The 16,913-nt window shown below is 41.2% G+C and overlaps 1 protein-coding gene across 9 annotated transcripts in view; it reads left to right on the plus strand.

Moving 5' to 3' along the window:
• ryr3 (ryanodine receptor 3) overlaps window positions 1–16,913 on the plus strand; it is a 380,840-nt gene that overhangs the window by 84,539 nt on the left and 279,388 nt on the right. For all 9 annotated transcript variants that reach the window (XM_063051027.1, XM_063051036.1, XM_063051064.1 and 6 more), the window contains 5 exons: window positions 3,564–3,720; window positions 4,637–4,801; window positions 6,707–6,828; window positions 8,828–9,002; window positions 15,845–15,980. In XM_063051027.1, coding sequence (XP_062907097.1) covers window positions 3,564–3,720; window positions 4,637–4,801; window positions 6,707–6,828; window positions 8,828–9,002; window positions 15,845–15,980 — 755 coding nt within the window. The remainder of the gene's footprint in view (window positions 1–3,563; window positions 3,721–4,636; window positions 4,802–6,706; window positions 6,829–8,827; window positions 9,003–15,844; window positions 15,981–16,913) is intronic.

The following is a 16,913-nucleotide window of genomic DNA, read 5'->3' on the forward strand; positions in this document are numbered from 1 at the left end:
CAGTAAAAGTTTTAAGGTTTTCTGTCTAACACTGAGATTTGAGGTGTAAATATTCTTTTCAACTGTTGCTTACGCAAATAGCTCAGAAGTCCTTGCATAGTGTGGTAGAAATTCATTCTGCTCATTGTAGACCAAGCGTTGAGTAAGGAGATTGTTTTGAGGCCTTGTGATGAAATGAATCAATATATTGAGACCACAGCAAGATCTTCATTAACAGGAATAAAGGACGTACCTTCTTCCTTCTGCTCCTGAGGAAGGATGAGGTGTAAACATGCAGAAAAAAAATAGTTGGCCATTGGACTGCTCCACCTTTCATTTTCCTGCCTCATCCCTTAAAAATATTCTATTTTGACCTTGACAATACTTAATGATGCAGATGCCATAGCTCCCTAGGGTAGAGACTGTTGTGTATATTTAATATTTAAATATATTTGAGTAATTTTGTATATATATTTGTCAATTAAGCATTCTTGTCCATTTAAGTAATTCATTGCGAGTTATATCTATAAATATATGAAACGCATACGTCATCACGCTATACCACGTGGTACATGTGGATCTCACGTAAACTAAACACAAGGTTCGACTCACATTTTGGACTCCTGTATCTTCCTTTGAATTAGTTTGATATTTCAGAGTTATAAAACATAACAGAGACCCCTGAGATTCACAACATTTTGAACGAAGAAGTTGCTCTTGATTTCAGCTTCAGGATTCCCTTTGGAAGTCTCAGACTAAGCTGTTCAAATCAAGTAACCTGACCTTCACAAGAAATCAGGATATGACCTCTTTAAAGTCATCAGGGATGCCAAGACACAATACCAATCCCAAGGAGAGTACCAGATTAGCTCTCAGTTGTAGCAGGGCTAGCATGGGCTACAAACCAAAAGCAGGTGGCATTGCTGACAACAGCATGTCCCTTCCTGATGAGTTTTCAGCAGAGGGGGTTTAGAATATCACCACCTGTCCTGACAGCTTCCAAAACACCTGAACCCACAGTCACCACTGCGGATATAAAATTAGTCTGTCAAAGCCTGAACCCGCAGAGAGCAGCTAGTCCGGATGGTATCCTAGCCATATCCTTGGATCCTGTCCAGATCAGTTTGTGGGAATACTTACAGATATTTTAACCTCTCCCTGCTTCAATGTAAGCTTCCCACCCGCTTCAAGGAGACTATTATCATCCCGGTACCTAAGAAAAACAAGGTAACATGTCTAAATGACTAATGCCTGGTGGCTCTGATATTTCCCATTATTAAATGTTTCAAGCATCTGGTCATGGCACGCATTGACTGCAGCCTTTCTGACAACCTTAACCCACTGCGATTCAACTAGCACTGCAACGGATCCACGTCGGATGCCATCACCCTAGCCCTACACTCATCTCTGGAATATTTAATCAGTAAAGATATCTACTTTAGAATACTTATTGACCACAACTTTGCCTTCAGTACTAGAGTTCTGAGCAAACGCATCTACAAACTTCTAAGCCTGAAACTCAACAATTCTCTTTGCAACTGGATGTTTGACTTCCTGACCAACAGGCCACGTCCCACCAGGCTGTGTAATCAGCCCCCTGCTCTACTCTCTGTACACTCGACACTGCATGGCCAGGTTCTAATCTAACTCCATCCACAATTTTCCAGATACAGTCCATTGTAGTGGACTGTATCTCAAGTAATAATGAGTTGAAGTATAGGAAGGAGATGAGGAGCCTAGTAATATAGTGCCATGACAACAACCTTTCCCTTAATATCGGCAAATAAAAGAGCTGGTCATTGACATCAGATGGTGGGGGGTGGGGGTAATGGTGGAACGGTGAATGGTACACATCCTGTTTACAGTAATGGTGTGTTGCACGGAGCGACTGGGAGCAGACCCAAGGACAGGACACAGACACAGGGGTAGAATTAACAGAGGTGTATTTATTGATAGTTACTAAGAAGGCCAGGGAGCAAGGATAAAAAGCCAACATGGACATGAACGTTAGATAACAAACGGGTAAAACCTGGACTTGGACTCGGAGCCTTGGGACTTGGACTGGACCGGACTGCAACACCGAGCCTAGACTTAGACTTGGACTCGTACGTGGAACCTGGACTATGAGTTGGACTCGGACACGGAATGACAAAGCAACGATAGTCCATTCGAGTAGCGGCAAACGGCGTGCCTACTCAGCTGGATACGAGATGACGAAATCCGAACCACGACAGTCCATTCGAATCTCGTCTCGGAGAAGCGGCCACTGGCCAGCATATCTCAGCTGGCCATGGAAACGGCAGAATTCGTACCTTTGTCTCAGAGTGGCGACAAACGGCCGGCAACTCAGCTGGACACGAAAACAAACGAATCCACAAAGCAACCCCGGGCACTGGAGCCGCTTAGAGTTCACAATGAACGGGGATGTGAATCGGGCACAACTGCACTTGCTCAGGTGACAGTCCAGCACCAAGGAGCTGTAAGCCGGAGGTGTAAGCCATTAAGATCTCCTCCCATTCTTCCAAACTCCAGGGGCATAGATCCAGTCCATTTAATCTTTCCACATATTATAACCTCATCATAAGAGCAAAGTTCAATGGAAGAAGTAAAGGGGAAAAGGTAAAAATATAGGCATATGAGATTAAGAGTGCCTATTCAGTCCCTGGAGTTTCTCTGCCACATTGGGACGAGATGATAGCGTATTTATTATAGGGTCATAGAGAGAAACAGCATGGAAACAAACTTTTCAACCCATCAAGTCCACACTAACCGTTAACAGCTTATTTACACAAATGCCATATTATTCTTTTTCTCCCTATGTTCTCATAAACTCCCCCAGATTTTATCACTTACCTACATAGGAGGGGTAATTTACAGTGGCCAATTAACCTCTAAATTAATTAACCTGACACATGTTGCTGGGATGTGCAAAGAAACCAGATTACTCAGAGGAAACCCACATGATCCACAGAGAGAATGTGCAAACTCTACACAGACAGCACCGGAAGGCAGGTTTGAATTTGAGTCTCTGGCTTAATGTGGCAACTGTTCTACTAGCTGCACCACTGTATTCAACTCCTCCTCTCAGGCTGCATTCCATACCTGTGACATTAAAATTGGAACTAGCACAACACCCATTGTGCTTCAGGCTAAGAACTTCACATTCCCTGACCATTGTTTTGGGGGAAACATATTTCAGTTATCACTTGACCTTTGTATTCTAAAACTATGCTGTGTTGTTCCCAAATCCTTCACCAGAGAAAACGTATCAAAAAGACTGTCTGCAGAACTGAAAACAAACCAAGTTCAGAAAGCTAACTCTCAGAATTTAACATTTTATGCCAGGTATTATTCTAGTAAACTTGCACCATACTCAAGGCTAAGACATGCACCTCAAGTTAATCATACCAGCTTTCTGCCATTTGACCAAGTAAATTCCTTCATTTTTCCACAGCTTCTGTAACTGTGATAGGGATAAAAGGAAATTAATTCTCTCAAGGCACAATATTTCAAAATATTGTTGCTTATTAAAAGTGTGCTGCTATAACTATATTCCTGCCTGCTTTTCTCTTTCCCTCAATTAGTTGGAGTGGCAGTCATATTAAGTGGGGCCAGTCATTTCGCCTACGACACCTTACCACGGGCCTGTATCTGGGCTTAGTTCAAGACCAGGGCCTGGTGTTACTGGATCCCATTTATTCAGACACCAAAGCAACATCATTCTGTTTTAGATTGTCAAAGGTATGTTGATAGAAAAGACTTTCTGTTACATAGCATTGAATATAATCATTGAGAAGTAAAGAAACTGTTACTGGTTTTATTCTCATGGATTTTTCATTATTGTTTCTCATATTAGGTGCCAATTTTATCTCCAGGCCTTTTTTTTTTGGTGAATGGATGATTGAGATGAGATAGAAATCCACTCTTCATTCCCCAAGTCTAATGCAGGGTATTTTAATTCCTTTTTTAAAATGAACCTGCCCTGAAACCTGCAGAAAGTGGCCACTAACCTTACGCAAATCAGGTGGCCTGCAGCAAAGGGCAGGGAGTAGCTTGGATTGGGAAATTTATCCAAACTTTTCATTTGGAAGTACGGGGTACAGGACCTCCTCCATTCACTGCCTACCTCAGCTAAGCGGTGAATCTACAGTGGTTCCTGCTCAGGCTACAGTTAGTTTTGCATTTGAAGCCCTGCAATGTCATTGTGCTTGTTTAGAGTAATGAGAACCAAATGGCCTTTGGGTGAGTAGCTTAGCTTTTCATAAAGATGCTGAAGTAGAATTCAAGGCAGCATATCGAAATGTTTCTCCGTTATGCATGTCCCCCAACCCATCCAAATTCCATTTTCAGCCAAGTACACGAGGTTACAATATTCCCATTTTTTTACCATTATCTATGAAAAAGGTCAGGAAGAGTGAAGGTCTGAAGATGCAGCAGACTGACCTTGCTCAAATTTGTAGAGCTATTGTTTTTTCAGATAAGCAGAAATAATGAAAAGAAGCTTAAAATTAAGCTTTGTGAGGGTAAGTTTAATTGGCACTTAAGCTTAGTGCTTGCATAGTATATTTGTGACATCTTGGATTTCGTGCCATGCATTAAAAGAATTGCATAAAACAATATTGAATATCTTTCTTTTCATTCTATGTAAATATCAAAGGACAAGTTGGATTTGCACCCAAAGCGAGATATAGAAGGTATGGGAGTCCCAGAAATCAAGTACGGTGATTCAGTTTGTATTATTCAGCATGTAGCCACTGGCCTCTGGTTAACATATCATGCTCCAGATGCTAAATCAGCACGTCTGGGACCTCTGAAGCGAAAGGTGAGTACACAGCTAGTATGACAGTAGTAATTTATAATGTAGTTCTCGTGTAGTTCATAAGGAATAGCCTAATACATGATGCATAACTTGTTAAAGCAATAAACATGATTCAAAGATAAATATCCACTCTTTGCTAGTGCTGATGATAGAGATAAACAATAGTAGTGGTTCCACGTTTTCAGCAAAGCACTCTTCCATTGTTTAAATCTGAATTAGTAATACTCCAACTTTCACCCTGCCCTCAAGTTCACCTGGTCCATTTGAAACACTTCCCTTCCCTTTCTCGATCTCACTGTCTTTATCTCCAGTGTCAGCTTATCCGCCGATGTCTATTATAAATCAACGGACTCTCACAGCTACCTGGACTATACCTCATCCCACTCTGCTGCTTGTAAAAACACCATCCCCTTCTCACAATTCCTCCGTCTCTGCCGCATCTGCTCTCAGGATGAGGCTTTTCATTCTAAACCGAAGGAGATGTCCTCCTTTTTCAAAGAAAGGGGCTTCCCTTCCTCCACCATCAACGCCGCCCTGAATCGTATCTCTTCCATTTCATGTACGTCTGCTCTTACCCCATCCTCCCACCTCGCTACCAGGGATAGGGTTCCTCCAGTCCTCACCTACCACCCCACCAGCCTGCAGATCCAGCACATAATTCTCTGAAACTTCCACCACCTCCAACTGGATCCCACCACCATACACATCTTTCCCTCCCTTTCTCTTTCTGCTTCCCACAGGGATTGCTCCCTACATGACTCCCTTGTTCATTTGTCCTTCCCCACTGATCTCCATCAAGGCAGGTGGAGCAAGTGCTACGCCTGCCCCTACACCTCCTCCCTCACTACCATTCAGGGCTCCAAACAGTCCTTCAGGTGAGACAGCACTTCACCTGTGAGTCTGTTGGGGTCATATACTGTGGTTGGTGCTCCCGGTGTGGCCTCCTGTATATCGGCGAGACCCAACGTAGATTAGGAAACCGCTTCGCTGAGCATCTATGCTCCGTCTGCCAGAAGAAGTGGGATCTCCCAGTGGCCACACATTTTAATTCCACTTCCCATTCCCATTCCGATATGTCCATCCATGGCCTCCTCCACTGTTGTAATAAGGCCACACTTAGGTTGGAGGAACACACCTTGTATTCTGTTTAGGCAGACTCCAACCTGATGGCATGAACATCGATCTCTCAGACTAACAGTAATATCTCCCATCCCCCCTCTTCACCACTTCCCATCCCCTTTTCCCTCTCTTATGTTATCTCCCTGCCTGCCCATCGCCTCCCTCTGGTGCTCCTCCTGCCCCCCTTTTTTCTTTCTTCCATGGCCTTCTGTCTCTTTCACCAATCAACTTCCTAGCTCTTTGCTTCATTCCTCCCCCTCCCAGTTTCACCTATCGCCTGGTGGTTCTCTGTCCCTTCCCCCCACCTTTCAAATCTACTGCTCAGCTTTCTTTCTCCGGTCCTGCCGAGGGGTTTCGGCCCGAAATGTCAACTGTGCTTTTTTCTATAGATGCAGCCTGGCCTGTTAAGTTCTTCCAGCATTTTGTGTGTTGCTCAGATTTCCAGCATCTGCAGATTTTCTCTTGTTAGTAATACATTTTTCCACTAAGTGTACAATTCATTCATTGTCATTGGTATCTTCTTGCAAGCTGATTTAAAAAGAAATAAGTGTGCAGATGATGCTTTCTGACTTGATAGGGAGTTCTCTTTAAAATTATACCAATTATGTGGACCAGAGAAACTCAGGAAAAACACACTCCCTTTCTTCAGCTTGGCATGGATCTCAGTGCCAGTTGGTCTGTTAATTTCTGAGTTCGTTTCCAGGAATTTGTATTGTATTCATGTTTTCATTTACTCACATGGAAAAATGTTGGCCAAGCTTGTATTCAGAGAAAGTTTCTTGGTTTCAGGTAATACTACACCAAGAAGGACATATGGATGATGGTCTAATTTTGCAACGTTGTCAAAGTGAAGAGTCACGAGCAGCTCGAATTATCCGAAAAACAACCATCTTATTTAATCAATTTATCAGGTACTTCGGAGATAATATATCTTCTATGCTATATTTTCGCTTGCTGAAATAGATTATTTATTACTCTCCACCTTTCAAAATGCTTACATCTCAAAACTGAACTTATATTTCTATCCCTGAGTCATCAAGTTAGCAAGGTAACTCATATTCAATATCTTCTATTGTTGCCATGGTTTTCACATAACTATAAATGTCTGTGAAAGTGGGTGCCAATCAATGGTTTAAATGGACATTAACTACTACTTTTTGTCAACCAAAGCTGATTTTATTCTCCTCTACTTTGACTTGTTATCAGTTAGATACCAGTGCAGTTTGTTTTATTACAATTAAAGCAATGCGTCTTCATATGTTGCTCTGTTGGTTAAATATTTATGGTCAGCAGCAAAGGAGTGGTGTTTGTTTTTGTTGTCCCAGAGAAAAATGTTCTCTACAAACTTCCAGAGGACTATAGAATGGATGTTTCCTTTATTCTACACCAGTTTGATTTTGGTGAGTAACAGGCGGTCTTTGGCATCCAGCAACAGGCAATGGATTCTGCAAGGCAAATAGAAAAGCTTTGGATAAGGAAGAAATGTGAATATCACACCAAAAGATCTCAAAACAAAAACAACCAAGTTATGAATGTCCTTCTGAGGAAATGGAACCTTCATTTTTAAGATTGTTTATTTCAGGATCAGAGAGGTTATTCTGCAGTAATTAAAGTTTGGTATGTGGTTTAATTTCAGTCACTCCTGACTGAGCAAGACATAATTTCTTCATTGTTCCTTATCGTGCGAATTTACTTGAAGTTCTTGAAAAATTCATTTTTTGTTTTGATCGTCTGTGCAAGGAGGGACAGAATATCACCAACAGTAACTTTTTGCGTTTGCACATATAACTTTGCTGTTGCAGACATCAAGATTTCTATATAAAATGCTATCCTTCTTAGCTGCATGCAGCATCTTTTTGGGATAATTTGCAGAAATATGATCAGTTTCTGTGTATTCGCTGATGTTGACTGGCTCCATCTCTCCGAAGCTTTCCAACACCCATTCACTATAGACTTTTGGGCTGACTGATATTCTGCCATAAATTTGTGAAAATTTCCAGTTGATTATTAGGAAGACTAATCACAAACTACATTTGTTATTAATCGTTTCCATTTATCTTTTCAAGCTAATGATAAGAACACAATCAACTCATATTAAATCCATTTATTTCTTTTAACCTAACATACTGTAGCTCCATTGTCAGGATTAACTGTTCTACTTGCACGACATATTCCACCTCATTAGTATTCCCACCATAATACTGCTAGAATGCTTAGCCCTAATTTTTGCCGTTTCTAAGTATGTCTTCCATAGTTTTCTCCTGGTCTCTTTTCCCATAAACTTCAATCTGAAATGTGCAATTAAATATTATTTATTTGATTTATTTGTACTTCCTTTAAGGGTTCATCTTTCTTGTGATCTTTCCCTGTGGCATGTCCCTTTCCACATTTTGCAGTCTCCAACAGCCTTGTAATTTTTGTCAACCCTTCCTCTCTGATTCCCCCTCACTTGCTCCTTTCTTCCCCTTTGATGGCACAAATACTTTGCATTCTTTGACTCTCCTTTGATCCTCTGGACAGCCATTAAAGCCTCCATCTCACTCAAACCCTTCATTGCTCCTCACAACTGTCCATGCTAGCTGGACTTCATTTTTTCACTTTGCAGATGCTTTGTGATGTTTTAAGTTGCTTTGTTGAATGAAGTAAGTTATTTACACAAAAGTGAAAATGCTGGATATACTCATCAGGGAGCATCTATGGAAAGAGAATATGATGAAAAGTAATTAACTTGAGACAGTAATTGACTGTTTCTGTCTTCGTGCACTATCATGTTGAGTATTTCTGGCATTTTTATTTCAGATTTGCAGCAACTGCAGTATCTTGCTTTAGCATTTTATGTTATTTTATGTCATCCATTGGATGGACTGTGTTTTAAATCACTTAAGAAATGACTCACAGACATTTCTGCAGGGGTCTTGATTGTCTTGGAAAAAGTGGACCTGTCAAATTACCAATAAAAGAAGTTCAGGAAGCCTTGCAAGACCTTATCATTTACTTCCATCCGCCAGAGGAGGAATTAAAACACGAAGACAAACAGTACAAATTACGTTCTCTCAGAAACAGGCAGAACTTATTTAAAGAAGAGGTAAGAAATAGTAACAATGTTGTATTATTCTTCCACATTTTTGGTCTACATTTGCCATTCCAAATTTTTTTTAAAGTCAAAACATTGGCATCTAAATCTTTGTGCATCAGATATTACATAGTACAAATGTTAGCCAGCTTGGTCTGCCTAACAGAAGGTTGTTTGAATATGAGCCTGTTACAAACAGTGTTTCATTGGATAATTACAACAAGGTGGAATACTTCTCTATATAGACAGATGTATTTGAATGACAGTCAAATGATGTAACTGCACTGTATATAGTCAGACCAGTCTTTCATAGAAGCTGGAACTCTCCATTTATAGATAGTGTGAGTGCTTGGCCTTTGTAAGTGAACTTTTCCATTTTGATATTTGTCACTGAGCCCAAATGTTTTTGTTGCATCACCACAGATTGGTGACTTATTTAAGGTCCAAGGACCTATATGGGGAGCAAGAAAAATGTTTCACACTTTATACGCACGTCAGGAGGCAGGTCTGCATGAATTTCAGAAGAGAGATACCGATTGAGACTTCAGTAGACAGACGGAGGCAGTAGCCATCACCATATTTGTGAGCCTCTGTGAACAGCCACATGATAATGACAATGGTGTGACCTGTGGAGAGCACACCAGCAGCATTGCAGCAGGTAATCTTGCAGACATGAGCACAGAGTGAATTCTGACCAAACTCCAAACAAAGGATCTGAATAGAGGCTTCGCCGTTCTCAGAGAAGTAAAGGGCAACTATAATGGAAGTAATGAGATAAGAAAGCTTCAGACAATGGGAACTCTGCTTCAGACAAAGGAAACACACAAAATGCTGGAGGAATTCCACAGGTCAGGCAGAATCTATGGAAATGAATAAACAGTCAACATTTCGGGCTGAGACTGGAAATGAAGGGGGAAGGCACCAGAATAAAAAGGTGGGGTGAGGGGAAGGAGGAGGCTAGAAGGTGATAGATGAAGCCACGAGGGTAAGAAAAGTAAAGGGTTGGAGAGAAAGGAATCTGATAGAAGAGGAGAATGGACCAATGGAGAAAGGAAGGAGGAGGGGACTCAGGGGGAGCTGACAAACAGGTGAGAAGAGTGGGGAAAAGAAGAAAAAGGAAGAGGGGAGGAACTTTTTTTATCACAAGGAGAAATCGATATTCACGCCAGCAGGTTGGATGCTACCGAAATGGAATATGAGGTGTTGCTCCTCCACCCTGAGGGTGGCCTCATCATGGCACAAGAGGATGCCATGGATTGACATGACGAAAATGGGAATGGGAATTAAAATGTTTGGCCACCAGGAAATTCCACTTGTGGTGGATGAAGAAGAGGTGCCTGACAATTTATAACAGGTCTCACCAACGTAGAGGAGGCTGTGTTGAGAGCACCAGACATAATAGATGACCCCAGTAAATTTGCAGGTTAAGTGTTGCCTCATCTGGAAGGATTGTTTAGGGCCCTGAATGGAGGTGGGGGAGGAGGTGAATGGGCAGGTGTAGCACTTTAGCTGCTTGCAGGGATAAATGCCAGGAGGGAGATTAGTGGGGAGGGACAAAAAGAAAGATTAAGAAATGGGAAGGAAGTGTCTTAAATGAATCAGGTGAATTTAAGGACAGGGTGGAAACCGAAGACAAAGTTGATGAAATTGACGAGCTGAGCATGGGTGTATGGAGCAGCACCAATGCAATTGTCAATATAGTGGAGGAAGAGTTGGGGAGCATTACTAGGATAGGCTTGGAACATGGACTGTTCTTCATACTCAACAAAAAGGTTAGCATCGCTGGGGCAGATGCAAGTGGCCATGTCTACCCCTTGAGTCTGGAGAAAGTGGGCAGAGCCAGAGGAATAATTGTTGATCATGAGGGCCAGTTCTCCCAGATAGAGGAGGGTGGTGGTGGAGGAGAACTGCTTGGTTCTTTTATTTAGAAAGAAGTCGGGGGCGGGGTTTAAGAACTTCTTGATGGGGGAATGGAAGGGTATAGGGACAGGACATCCATGGAGAAAATGAGGCATTCAGGGTCAGGGATTTGAAACTTAGTGAGGAGATTGAGTCCGTGAGAAGTGTCATGGATGTAGGTGGAAAGGGACTGAACCAAGGGGGATAGAATGGAGTTGAGGTATGAGGTATGAGTTTAGTGGGCAGTAGCAGGCAGAGAGAATGGGCCTGAGTTGGAGACTGCAATCACTTAACTAAACAGGCACCTAAATGGAGGGCAAATATCTTAAAGGTGACATCATCAGTTTGGTGAGAATGGGATTTGGAGAAGGTGTCAAATTAGCTACTTCATCTCCTTGCACTGGATTTTCAACAGAGATTTTGTGTCCTAAGCTTCATACATGAAACAAATAGAGAAACTACTTCAGATCAATAGCATCATAGAAGCAGAAATAAATGAAGACAGCACAGAAAAACTCAAGATTATTCAAGAGAAAAGTGATCTTGTCAGTTGAACTTGACACAATACTATAATCTTGGGAAGTATACTCCATGTCCTTTGTCCTTTATAGAGATGCCAAAGAAAGAAGCACTTTAATCCTCCAATCTTAGAGATAATTAAAAGCTACCAACTTGGAATGTGATTTCAAATACTTAATACATCCTTAAGGATGAGATTGTAGCATTCAAGAACTTTAATTTCATTAGAAATCTGGAGGATTTCTTAACTGAGCTACTAAAGAAATTTTTGTATGAGGATTAGTTGATTACTCTGTGTGCCAGGGAAAGCCTGCCAAATACTGCCTTCAATGAGATGCCGGTGTTAAATACAACTGAGTTACAAATAATTCTATTTGAATGGAAATGGGTGAATTAGAAAAGGAAATCATCATGGTGCACAGACATGGCGGTTCCACCTCAGATCTGCTCCCCCAAGCTGGAACATCTAATAATTGATTGTCTTCTATTTTATCTGCCAAGGAAGATTTCCACCGTCATCATGGTAGTGGTGTATATTCCACCCCTGGTCAACATGATGCAAGCATTGGAGGAGCTGAGCACTGTGAACAGTAGTCAAAAAACAGTGCCCTCTGATGTCTTCCCTATCACTGTGAGGGATTTCAACCAGGCCAGATTGAAGAAGTCTCTGAGCAGCTGCCACCAGCATTTCACCCATGGAACCAGAGGAGCCTACACACTTGACCATTGCTGCATCACTATCAAGTATGTTTACCATGCCACCCCACACCCAAAGTCTGGCAAGTCTGATCACCTGTCTGTACTCCTCCTCCCAGCATATAGGCGGCGACTGAGGACCTCACCTCAGACCAATGGCGAGGACCGCGAAAGCATGGTCAAAGGAGGTGGAGTAGCACTTGCAGGACTGCTTTGAATCAGTACACTGGACACTATTCAGGGACTCATCTTCGAATCTGAATGAATATGCAACAATTGTCACTGACTTCAAGACCTAGGTATGTGCCTTCGAGAACGCACTGAACATACCCAAGCCAGAAGCCGTGGATGAACCAGCAGTCTTTGGAGGGCTAGATCCGTGGTATTCATGACCTTTCGAATGACGAAACAATTCTGATTGAAGTTAGAGATGGAATCAGATGCACAACCACATCTGTATGAATCCCTGCAGCATCTGGCAACACTGTGATCTGTCTCGGAGGCTGATGTCAAATATCTTTCAAGAGGGTAAGGCATCAAGTTACGATGTTGTACCTGGTAGGGTACTCAAAAGTTGTGCAAACCAACACATCTTCAAACTCTCACTGTTCTGGCTGGAGCTTAAAATACATTAAAACTTTATGTATCCTGAAGGAGATTATTGTTGCGAGCTTGCTTAGTCAGATATATATCCTTCGAAATACCAAATGTAAACATTGAGTATGAAAAAAATACAAGGTGTGCATTAAAATGTAATATTGCAAAATACAGATATGCAATGAAACCATATACTTATATATTTAAGGAGGAGTTGTAAAGTCTTATAGTCACAGCGCGAAAGTGATGTATCTTGGTGGAATCAGTCTATTACTTAAGGTGCCCCTCTGTTTGCCCAGTATGTCATGGAGGTGGTGAGAGGGATTGTCCATAATGCTTCGTAGCTTCCGTGGAATAGAATGCTAGCCTCCACTGAGTCAAAGAACATCTGCAGCTTAGTACTACAGACGTTGAATGACCTGAGCCTCCTCAGGAAGTACAGTCAGTTTTGTCTCTTCTTGTACAGAGCCTCTTTATTTTCAGTCCAGTCCAGTCCAGTCCAGGTGATTTCCCAGGTGTTTGTAGTCCTGGACAGCTTCCACATCCATTCCCTTGATGGTTCCCACTTGCTTCAAAAGGACAACAATCATACAGGTGCCCAAGAAAAGCAGAGTGAGTTTCCTCAAAGACCATCACCCAGCTGCACTCACATCTGCTGTGCTGAAGTGCTTTGAGAGATTGGTCATAGCTAGAATTAATTCCTGCCTAAGCAAGAACATGAACCCACTACAATTTGCCTATCGGTCTACAGAGGGTGCTATCTCAATGTCTCTCCACTTGCCCTTAGATCACGGGGTCAATAGTAATACCTATGTCAGGCTGCTGTTTATTGTTCAGTATTCAACACTACCATCCCTTTACTACTACTCAATAAGCTTCAAAACCTGGGCCTCTGTACCTCCCTTGGCAAATGGATCCTTAACTTCCTCACCAGGACACCACAGTCAGTGCACATCAGAAATACGTCTCCTCCTCCTCCTCCTCCTTGCTGACAGTCAACACCAGTTGTGTGCTTAGCTCACTGCTCAACTTTCTCTACAACCACTCCTGTGCAGCTAGGCACAGCTCAAACAGCATCCATAAATTTGCCGATGGCATAGCTGTTGTTGTCAGGATCTCAAATATTGATGAGGAGGTGTACGGGAGTAAGATAAATCAGTTGGTTGAGTGGTATTGCAACAACAACCTTGCACTCAACGTCAATAAGATTGTGAAACACGGGAAGGGGTTGTCAAGGAAACAATCACCAGTCCTCATTGAGGGATCAGCAGTGAAAAGATTGAGAAGTTTAAGGTCCTGTGTGTCAACATTGCTGAAGACCTATCCTCGGCCCAACATATTGATGCAATTACAAAGGGAGCGCAATGGTTATATTTCATCATGAGTTTGAGGAGACTTGGTAAGTCGCCAAAGGCTATAAAATTTCTATAGACGTACTGTGAAGAGCATTCCAATTGGTTGCATCACTGTCTGGAGTGAAGGCACCACTGCACAGTGTCAGAAAAAGTTGCAAAGCATTGCAGACTCAGCCAACTTCATCATCGATACTATTCTCCCCAGCATCGAGGACACCTTCAAACAAAAGCAGCTTCCATCATTAAAGGGCTGCCTTCATCCAGGACGTGCTCTCTTCTTATTACTACCATCAGAGAAAAGCTACTGGAACCTGAAACCACACGTTCAACATTTGAAGAACAGCTCCATCCCATTCTGAACCAAAAATGAACCAGCCCATGAAAGCTACCTCATTACTTTTGGTCTCTTTTGCATTACTTATTTAATATAATTTTTAAATGTTTTTACTATAATTTATTGTATTGTTATGTGTTGTACTATACTGCCACAAAACAACAAATTTCATGACATAGGTCAATGGTATTAACCTGACATACTGGTTCAGAGAATAGACGTTGTGGTCAAGAGGAATGAAAGGAATTGGACCACAGTGATTACGATACCAAAAGGAGATAAAAGAGTAATGATTACAAGATCATAGTAAATTAAGCTGTTCAGTACCAACATTGCAAGATCTAACTGGGACAAATATGTTCACACACTTGGAATGTTCTCATATATATGCTCACTCAAAATTAACCAGGATAGTCAAAACTATTAAGGGACTGTATTCTTACATTAAGCTCGTTTATGATCTGTCATCTCAAAGTTTTCCAAGGCACTATGAATCAAATTTTACTCAGAATAAACCATTGACCTATAATCAGTATGGCATTTTGATGGCTATGCTTACTAAAGAGGGAAATTGTCAATTTTTACGAGGTGTGCTGGAGTGATCACATCAAAGTTGAAATGAAGCCGAAGTACTTTTGTGTAACATGAAGAGGTATATGTGGGTTGAAGAGTGCAAGCACATGGTTTTATAGAGAAGTAACAAGACACTATTAAGGCTCCAAGAACTCAGAATGATGCAACATTGCACACATTTTCTAATAAAGGTGACAAAATAGTGTTACTACCACCTGCTCATTTATTGAAGAAAGACGTGTAGTAGATGTGATATAAAAAGCAACAACATTTCTATTATACATGAAAGACACAACTAGATGGTGGAATTCTGCTTGTTCAAAATTGTACTTTTAAGTTGGTCTGTAATGCTTCAGGCTATGACACAGAGGCAGGCAGGCAGGCAAATGTGTCCTTTGTTGATACAAAGGACACATTTTGCTCTATGTTTCAATATTTTGACGTACACGTGACAGATAAAGCTAATCATTCCATTTTTCTTTCTTTGTACATAGGCAAAGAGAGTCTTTTAGTGAGTGCATATAATTACTATGGAAAGGGAAATAACAATATTTCCCCTTATTGTAATCACTTCCAATGTGTAGAGTTTTCAAGATCAGTTGCACAACATACTTAAACTGCAGAAAATATCTGAAAAGATGCTCCCTCTACAATAGAATTATAATAGTCTTAAATATTGACATTAGTGGTATAATTATTCCCCTCTTGAGTGGCAATATGTTATTGATCAACTATTTTGCGGAAAGAATGTAATTATTATGCATAATGTCGTGTGGATTTTACTCAGATATTAGAAATAGCTTTCACAATGTGAGAAAAATAATCACACATTCACTTCTGTTATTTCTTGGTTGTCTTCTTCCATCTTTCAATTACATCAGACAATGCTGAAATTGGTCCTGAATTGCATTGACCGGCTAAACGCGTACCACAGTGCAGCACATTTTTCGGAGCTTGCTGGTGAAGAGGTTGGAGCAGCATGGAAAGATATTTTGAATTTGCTTTATGAACTACTAGGTAAAGTTTCATGATTGCATGTTTCTGGTATATGAGGCCTGTGGATGAAGGATGAATGGGAGTTGTGAATTTGTTTCATTAGTCTCAGAAGAAATGAAAACTTGCCTTTAATAGTCTTTCAGGAATGCCAACGGCCCTTAGTGGGGAGATAGGTTCCATTAATTTTGTACACCTTTTCTCAAAAATACTTAATATAACTGGGATTCAAAATTCATGAACTTAAATCTGCAAAAAAGGACAGTACTGTGCTTTTGAAGACTGGCTTAATCTGGAGTAGAACCATCTTGACCTATCTCCTTCAGAGTCTGTACCAGTTGGAAAATTCATTTCCTCATTTCTCAAGACAGACTTTCATTGCTGATGTAAAACTTCCCCCAAGTAGCATCTTGAGTAGTACAACACACAATATTTGTCTGCACTAAGGTTTTCAACCTTATGTTTTTCAATAGTTTTTTAAATATATATTCTCAGAGAAAAGACAAACTTTGTTTCTTCTGAAACCACTTAAAGTACCAACACTCAAGTTGCATTGCTTGTCTTCACTGAAATCTGTGATCAGCCTCAATCTCAAGTGCAGTTTGACCGATTTTTCTATACGGCTCAGGTTATGGGAGCTCTCAGCTTCCTGTTCTGAGGATTATTTCAGGCTTCTTCTCCTAAGGTCTGCTCACCTCTGCATTCAGGAGGTAATGCTAATTCCATACTCTTCAACGTGGGAGAGTTGGTAGCTTACAGTGTGGATTGCCTCTGCTGTAAGCTTTCCGAAGGAGTCAACGTTTATGTCCTTGCAACAACATCTTTTGAACCTCTTACTAGACATATGGCTGTAGGGTCTCTGCGACTTAGCAAATAAAGATCTTATTCCCTAAGGGCAGTGTTCCTTACAGACCTATCCAGATCCTACTGACTCCTTGGGAGGACTCACCATTTTTA

This window comes from Mobula hypostoma, chromosome 1 (assembly GCF_963921235.1).
Source record: "Mobula hypostoma chromosome 1, sMobHyp1.1, whole genome shotgun sequence".
In the NCBI taxonomy this organism is placed as follows: Eukaryota; Metazoa; Chordata; class Chondrichthyes; order Myliobatiformes; family Myliobatidae; genus Mobula; species Mobula hypostoma.